This window comes from Gorilla gorilla, chromosome 1, assembly GCF_029281585.2.
Source record: "Gorilla gorilla gorilla isolate KB3781 chromosome 1, NHGRI_mGorGor1-v2.1_pri, whole genome shotgun sequence".
Taxonomy (NCBI): Eukaryota; Metazoa; Chordata; class Mammalia; order Primates; family Hominidae; genus Gorilla; species Gorilla gorilla.
The window spans coordinates 8712952-8721633 of NC_073224.2; the positions used below are offsets into that span (position 1 = coordinate 8712952).

At 43.5% G+C, this 8682-nt stretch overlaps 1 protein-coding gene across 1 annotated transcript in view; it reads right to left on the reverse strand.

Moving 5' to 3' along the window:
• Window positions 1-3192, reverse strand: part of SCCPDH (saccharopine dehydrogenase (putative)) — a 44490-nt gene extending 41298 nt beyond the window's left edge. Inside the window, exons 1-2 of the mRNA XM_004028701.5 lie at window positions 2655-3192; window positions 165-277 (exon numbers count right to left, since the gene is read on the reverse strand). Of these exons, the coding sequence (XP_004028750.2) occupies window positions 165-277; window positions 2655-2844 (303 nt within the window). The 5' untranslated portion in view covers window positions 2845-3192. The remainder of the gene's footprint in view (window positions 1-164; window positions 278-2654) is intronic.
• Window positions 3193-8682: the final 5490 nt, after the last annotated feature.

The window sequence follows — 8682 nt, forward strand, 5'->3', positions numbered from 1 at the left end:
ACTTTGGTCATCTCCAGCTGCTCCTCGCAAGAAGAAAAAACTCCCCATATGGGGTTAAGGCCTTCAACCAACAATTCTGTCCTCTGTCCTTATGTTCCTCTGGAATATTTTGCTGGAAATGAATGGATTGTTTGTTCTGATACAAAGAAGGGTTGATTACTTACTGGTCCTACGCAATTGAGGACAACTGTTGCCTGTTTAGCCATTTCATCAAGCGAGGCTGGATTAGCAATATCACAGATGATGATTCCAACTTCAGACGACAGTGTTGGTCTTCCTAAAATAAGAAACAAATGAAGGAAAGTAAATCCCGGTAGAGGATTATATCTTCCTTATCTTCTTTTTACAGTAATCAGTGACAGCAAATTACTAAATACACTGATATGCTGAAAGCTAGCTCTCCTGCTTAGACAAAAGATAAAACTGTTTTTAATCAGGTAATACAAAAGGAAAAAATTATGAGGAAAACTGAGTTAACACTAAGGGTTACTAAAAAACTGACCTTTTAAAAAATCGAATCAAAGCGTTGTGTAAATAACAACCCTGTGTAACATGACAATTTCACAATCAAGTTTAAATGCTGAGCAGATAACTATCCAGACTTCCTCTCCAACAAGAAATTTATGTCATAAAATAGTTTCTTGGCCAGGGGCAGTGGCTCAGCACTTTGGAAGGTCAAGGTGCAAGGATCTCTTGAGCTCAGGAGTTCCAGACCAGCTTGGGCAACATAGCAAGACCTTGTCTCTACTAAACAAACAAACAAAAAAATTATCTGACATGGTGGCATAGCCTGTAGTCCCAGCTACTCAGGAGGCTGAGGCGGTAGAATCACTTAGACACAGAGGGCAAGGCTGCAGTGAGCTGTGATCACGCCACTGCACTCCAGCCTGGGTGGCAGAATGAGAACTTGTCTTTAAAAAAATAAAGTTTCTCATCAACTACTAAACAATTACTATGATCCAGTTGTAGGTGATGGAGAGTCTCGGACTGACTGTTAACATCAAAACCATCAGGGCCGGGCGCGGTGGCTCAAGCCTGTAATCCCAGCACTTTGGAAGGCCGAGAAGGGTGGATCACGAGGTCAGGAGATGGAGACCATCCTCGCTAACACGGTGAAACCGTCTCTACTAAAAATACAAAAAATTAGCAGGGCATGGTGGCGGGCGCCTCTAGTCCCAGCTACTCAGGAGGCTGAGGCAGAAGAATGGCAAACAAACAAACAAACAAAAAACAAAAAATTAGAACTCTGAGGTGAAAAGCACACGCTATATAAACACACACAGGCTCATAAGAAAATAATTGGAATTAACTGGCTCAACTAAGTGATGCAGGTTTCAATAGGTGAAGGTATATCCCCCACAATGAAACTTGATTTGGGCATTATATATGATAAGTGACTAGGCTGTACCGGTACGATCTTGCTGAGCCGGAAAAAGAAATGGAAGCATATATTTTCATAGTAAAATTACTTCTGTTGGAAAAATAACGACCAAAAAGCTCTTTGGTCAGAATTACATGTTGGTAGTGTCAGTACCAAAAGCTGTAGGAGAGTCCAGCCTACGTGGTGTCTTCTGTACATAACCACAAACAAAAGCACTCCGAGCAGGGCATTGTATGAAAGTAGATTAAACAGAAAGAATGTAGTATTTCCAGAACTCTAATGGGTGTCTGTATAATGGAAATCTACGGTGGGGAGTTAATAGCCAAATTTAAAGGCTACGGAGTCGTAAGTCAGATGTCTCCCCAGCCATGAAGGCAGCAGGATCCGTGTGTCTGTCTCCTCTCTGTCCCATCCTGCACCCCAGACTCGGGACAGGTCTTAGCATGGACAACGTCACTCAATAAATATATGCTACTTCAATGCTTAGAGAATCAATAAATATATGCTACCTGAATGCTTAGATTATCAATAAATATATGCTACCCGAATGCTTAGATTATCAATAAATACATGCTACCTGAATGCTTAGATTATCAATAAATATATGCTACCTGAATGCTTAGATTATCAATAAATACATGCTACCTGAATGCTTAGAGAATACGTAAGCGTCTAAACCAGAAATACACACTTTTTATTCTCTGAAGAGGAAGACTGCTGGAGTATTCTTACACACAAAACAAGAAACTAAAACAGAATAGCCACAAAGACACTGTCAGTACAACTCGTAAGCTTGCTCTCCCGTCCTCAAAACACGAGGCAAAGGGAGACTCCGATCTCCAAGAGACCAAAGCCCTCCTCTCCTCTCCGACCAAACATCTAGAAACCCGCAGATTCAACAGATGCCCCCGCTGCGGGGCAGGATGAAGCAGGGAGAGGGACAACTCAAGTTCTTGACCATTTCGCCAGGGGAGCTCCCCAAACTGAAGCAGAAATGCAAAAAGCGGGAAAGAGGAGAAGGAAAGAAAAAAAAAATGTGTGTGTATATTATACACACGCACGCGCACGCACGCGCACACACACACATATATAGTTAAGGAGGTGGGACAAAGCTATGGCAATATTTGAAACATCCCTCCCTCTCCTCTTCTTGTCCTCACGCAGGGCTCGGGGACACGTAGGGCGCATCCCTGCGGGAGAAACGCTCGTTTGGGGCGATGCGGGGTCCCCGGCCCAGCCGCCCGCGCAGCCCCGTCCCGCCCCGCCGCTGTACCCAGCTTCAGGGCCGCCTTCTCCAGCACCCGCTGCAGCTTCTCCCGGGAGCGGCCCGCCACGGCCCAGGGCAGGCGGGAGCTCCGCTCCGGGTCCACCTGCTCCCGGGCCACCTCCTCGGTCACGAACTGGCCGGTGAAGCCAGACGCGCCGAACACCACCAGGTGGAAAGGCCTCTGCTCGGTCGCCATGACGAGTCCACAGCGAGCGCTGGTCCCGGGGCGGGTGGAGTCCACGGCGCCTGCGCTTCAGGCAGCGACTCCAGTACCCGGCGCAGCAACCGCCGCCGTCGCCGCAGCCAGCGCGCCGGGCTCCCTTCACCCCGCCCACGCCGCCTCGCGCGGGAGCCGCGGGGCAGCGGCTTGCTTGGGAGGCTTCCGACGGGAGGTTTCCTAGGGCGGTGGCCCTGGGGGCGAGTCCGCTTCCAAGCCTGGCAGGCGCGGACGGCGGCCCCTAATTCCGTGCTGCGGTTTGTTCTGCAGGGCTCTGGCCGCCCCGGGCAGCGCATCTTCTAGCCCTGCTGGAAGCCGGAGGCGGCAGCCGGTTGTCCTTGTTGCACGTGGGGGTGGAGCAAAGAGTGCGAGAAAATCTGCGGATGGCCTCGGGGATGGCCCACCCCGAGAACCCTTGAGCTTGCTTGCTTGCTTCCTTCCTTTCTTTCTTTTTTTCCCTTTCTTTTCTCTTTTCTATTTTTGAGATGGAGTCTCACTCTGTCGCCCAGGCTGCAGCGCAGTGGCGCGATGTCGATTTACTGCAACCTCCGCCTCCTGGGTTCAAGCAATTCTTCTGCCTCGGCCTCCCGAGTAGCTGGGATTACAGGGAAGCGCCCCCACGCCCTGCTAATTTTTGTGTTTTTAGTAGAGATGCGGTTTCACCTTGTTGGCCAGGCTGGTCTCAAACTCCTGACCTCAGGTGATCCACCCACCTCGGCCTCCCAAAGGGTCCGGATTACACGCATGAGCCACTGCACCCAGCCCATTCCTGATTTTTAAAAACTCTCATTAAAATCGGAATAAATGGATGCTTTTAAAAATTTTGAAATATATGTCTTGCAAAAAAAGTACAGCCAATAACAAATATGTACCCTCAACACAGCTTAAGAAAAATATTCCAGATAGCGAGGCTTCCAGGTATTCATTCCTGAACACATTTCCTTTTCCGTCCCCAAGACGGCCACTTGCCTGAATTCAGTGTTTATTATTCCTATTCCTATCTTTCTGCTTGTTATATATGTATGTATTTATAAATATTATAGTACCATTTTGCATATTTTGAATATTTTGTAAATGTTAATCCTGCAGCTTTCTTATTTGGTCATGATGTTGTGAACTTATTCCCAAATGATTCAGAATAAAAAAAAATGTCTGTGATACGTGTGTGGAGAAAGGGAGAGAGAGAGAAATACACCAAATTCTACAATGCTTTTGTACAATTTTGTATAGTGCTTTTGTGCAATATAATACAAAGAATGCTACAATAAAATTCTTGTACATTTCTCCTAAAGCACCTGTGCGAAAGTGTATTGAATATATGTCAGGAATGAAAATGGTTGGTGCTAGAATATCCATATTTGAGTTATCTCACTGCTCTTTAAAGCACATGCACTAATTTTCGCTCTCAGCAGGATACAAGAATCCTCTTGCTTTACGTGCTTGTCAGCACTTGGTATTCTCAGACTTCATGCTTGTCCATCTGGTGGGTGTAAAGTAGTAAGCATTCAAGTATTTATTAAACACTTAACTATATACTGGGCACTAGGAATAAAGTACTGGGGATATGGCAACAAATAAAGCCCCTGCCCTCAAGAAGTTTACATTCTAGTGGAGTAAACAGTCACTAAAAAATAATCTTACAGAGCCAGGTACAGTGGCATGCACTTTTAGTCCCAGCTACTTGGGAGGCTGAGGAAGGAGGATTGCTTGAACCTAGGAGCTGGAGGTTATAGTGAGCTACACTCCAGACTGGGTGACAAAGTGAGATATTGTCTCTAAAAAAAAAAATAAAAACAAAACAAACAAAAAAACCCTAAAAAAACAGAATATATATATATATATATATATATTTTTTTTTTTTTTTTTTTTTTTTTTTTGGGAAGCATGCTTGCTATGGTTTGGATGTTTGGCCCCCACAAATCACATGTTGAAATGTAATCCCCAGCGTTGGAGGTGGGGCCTGGTGGGAGATGTTTGGGTCATGGGGGTGGATCCCTCATGAATGGCTTGGTGCCATCCCCAGGATAATGAGTATGTTCTCTCTGTATGAGTTCATACAAGAGCTGGTAGTTGAAAGAGCACTCATCCTTCTCTCTCTTGGTCTCTCTCTCACCATGTGATACATTGGCTCCACTTCACCTTCTGTCACGATTGGAAGCTTCCTGAGGCCTCACCAGAAGCAGATGCTGGCACTACGCTTGATGTACTTCCTGCAGAACCATGAGCCAAAATAGAAACTTTTTTCTTTATAAATTAACCAGCCTCAGGCATTCCTTTAAAGCAATGCAAAAATGGGCTAACATAATGGTCATTGCAGCATTGCTTTGTAGTAACAAAAAGTAGAAACAACTGAAATGTCCTTTATCAGAGGAATTATTAAATAAATTATGGTGTCCTATTCATTCAATAGGAACTGTGCAGCTATAAAGAATGAAGTATGACTATTCAGGTGGTTCTAGGTAAAAAACACACAACAAAAACAAAAGAATGAAGTAAGCTGGGCACAGTGGCTCACACCTGTAATCCCAGCACTTTGGGAAGCCAAGGCAGGAGGATCACTTGAGTCCAGAAGTTTGAGACCAGCCTAGGCAATGTAGCGAGACCCCATTTCTTAAAAAAAAAAAAAAAAAAAAAAAAATTTTTTTTTTTTAAATTAGCTGGGTGTGGTGATGTGCATCTGTAGTCCTAGCTACCTGGGAGGCTGAGGTGGGAAGATTGCTTGAGCCCAGGAGTTCGAGGTTACAGTAAATCATGATCACACTACTGCACTGCAGCCTGGGCAACAGAGCAAGGCTATGTTTCTAAAAAACAAAACAAAACAAAACTGTGTATAGTGACATGGAAAATCTTCCAAATTTCCTAACATTACAAGAGTATATTTAAGACAAAACAATGTATGTATATGCACACAAAACGTTAAGAATACATGATAAATCTTTTTTTTATTATACTTTAAGTTTTAGGGTACATGTGCACAACGTGCAGGTTAGTTACATATGTATACATGTGCCATGTTGGTGTGCTGCACCCATTAACTCATCATTTAACATTAGTTATATCTCCTAATGCTATCCCTCCCCCTTCCTCCCACCCCACAACAGACCCCAGTGTATGATGTTCCCCTTCCTGTGTCCATGTGTTCTCATTGTTCAATTCCCACCTATGAGTGAGAACACGTGGTGTTTGGTTTTTTGTCCTTGCGATAGTTTGCTGAGAATGATGGTTTCCAGTTTCATCCGTGTCCCTACAAAGGACATGAACTCATCATTTTTTTATGGCTGCACAGTATTCCATGGTGTATATATGCCACATTTTCTTAATCCAGTCTATCATTGTTGGACATTTGGCTTGGCTCCAAGAATTGCTATGGTGAATAGTATTGGGGAACCTGCCCCGATATTCACGTAGGTTCTTTTCTATTTTCCCTAAGTGTCGGCCAGCTTGAGAAATAAAGGGACAGAGTACAAAAGAGAGAAATTTTAAAGCCAGGCATCTGGGGGAGACATCACATGTCGGTGGGCTCTGTGATGCCCCACAAGCCGCAAAAACAAGCAAGTTTTTATTAGGGATTTTCAAAAGGGGAGGGAGTGTGCAAATAGGTGTGGGTCACAGACATCAAGTACTTTACAAGGTAATAGAACATCACAAGGCAAGTGGAGGCAGGGCGAGATCACAGGACCACAGGACCGAGGCTAAATTAAAATTGCTAATGAAGCTTCGGGCACCATTGTCCTTGATAACATCTTATCAGGAGACAGGGTTTTGAGATCAACTGGTCTGACCAAAATTTATTAGGCGGGAATTTCTTCTTCCTAATAAGCCTTGGAGTGCTATGGGAGACTGGGGTCTATTTCACCCCTGCAGTCTCGACCACAAAAGACAGGTGCAACTGGGGGGTCCGTTTATAGGCCTATACCTCCAGGTGCGTATTCTCTTTCCCAGGGATGTTCCTTGCTGAGAAAAAGAATTCAGCCATATTTCTCCCATTTGCTTTTGAAAGAAGAGAAATATGGCACTGTTCCACCTGGCTCAATGGCAGTCAGAGTTTAAGGTTATCTCTCTTATTCCCTGAACAATTGCTGTTATCCTGTTGTTTTTTCAAGGTGTCCAGATTTCATATTGCTCAAACACACATGCTGTACAATTTGTGCAGTTAATGCAATTATTACAGGGTCCTGAGGTGACATACATCCTCCTCAGCTGACAGGATTAAGAGATTAAAGTAAAGACAGGCATAGGAAATCACAAGGGTGTTGATTGGGGAAGTGATAAGTGTCCATGAAATCGTCACAACTTATGTTTAGAGATTGCAGTAAAGACAGGCAAAAGAAATTATAAAAGTATTAATTCGGGGAACTAATAAATGTCCATGAAATCTTCACAATCCACGTTCTTCTGCCATGGCTTCAGCCAGTCCCTCCATTTAGGGTCCCCGACTTCCTGCAACAGAATAGTGCCACAATAAACATACGTGTGCATGTGTCTTTATAGCAGCATGATTTATAATTCTTTGGGTATATACCCAGTAATGGGATGGCTGGGTCAAATGGTATTTCTAGTTCAAGATCCCTGAGGAATTGCCACACTGTCTTCCACAACGGTTGAACTAGTTTATAGTCCCACCAACAGTGTAAAAGTGTTCCTATTTCTCCACATCCTCTCCAGCACCTGTTGTTTCCTGACTTTTTAATGATTGCCATTCTAACTGGTGTGAGATGGTACCTCATTGTGGTTTTGATTTGCATTTCTCTGATGGCCAGTGATGATGAGCATTTTTTCATGTGTCTTTTGGCTGCATAAATGTCTTCTTTTGAGAAGTGTCTGTTCATATCCTTCACCCACTTGTTGATGGGGTGGTTTGTTTTTTTCTTGTAAATTTGTTTGAGTTCATTGTAGATTCTGGATATTAGCCCTTTGTCAGATGAGTAGATTGCAAAAATTTTCTCCCATTCTGTAGGCTGCCTGTTCACTCTGATGGTAGTTTCTTCTGCTGTGCAGAAGCTCTTTAGTTTAATTAGATCCCATTTGTCAATTTTGGCTTTTGTTGCCATTGTTTTTTGTGTTTTAGACATGAAGTCCTTGCCCATGCCTATGTCCTGAATGGTATTCCCTAGGTTTTCTTCTAGGGTTTTTATGGCTTTAGGTCTAACATTTAAGTCTTTAATCCATCTTGAATTAATTTTTGTTTAAGGTGTAAGGAAGGGATCCAGTTTCAGCTTTCTACATATGGCTAGCCAATTTTCCCAGCACCATTTATTAAATAGGGAATCATTTCCTGATTTCTTTTTTTTGTCAGGTTTGTCAAAGATCAGATAGTTGTAGATATGCGGCATTATTTCTGAGGGCTCTGTTCTGTTCTGTTGGTCTATATCTCTGTTTTGGTACCAGTACCATGCTGTTTTGGTTCCTGTAGCCTTCTAGTATAGTTTGAAGTCAGGTAGCATGATGCCTCCAGCTTTGTTCTTTTGGCTTAGGATTGACTTGGCAATGCGGGCTCTTTTTTGGTTCCATATGAACTTTAAAGTAGTTTTTTCCAATTCTGTGAAGAAAGTCATTGGTAGCTTGATGGGGATAGCATTGAATCTATAAACTACCTTGGGCAGTATGGCATTTTTCACGATATTGATTCTTCCTACCCATGAGCATGGAATGTTCTTCCATTTGTTTGTATCCTCTTTTATTTCATTGAGCAGTGGTTTGTAGTTCTCCTTGAAGAGGTCCTTCACGTCCCTTGTAAGTTGGATTCCTAGGTATTTTATTCTCTTTGAAGCAATTGTGAATGGGAGTTCACTCATGATTTGGCTCTCTGTTTGTCTG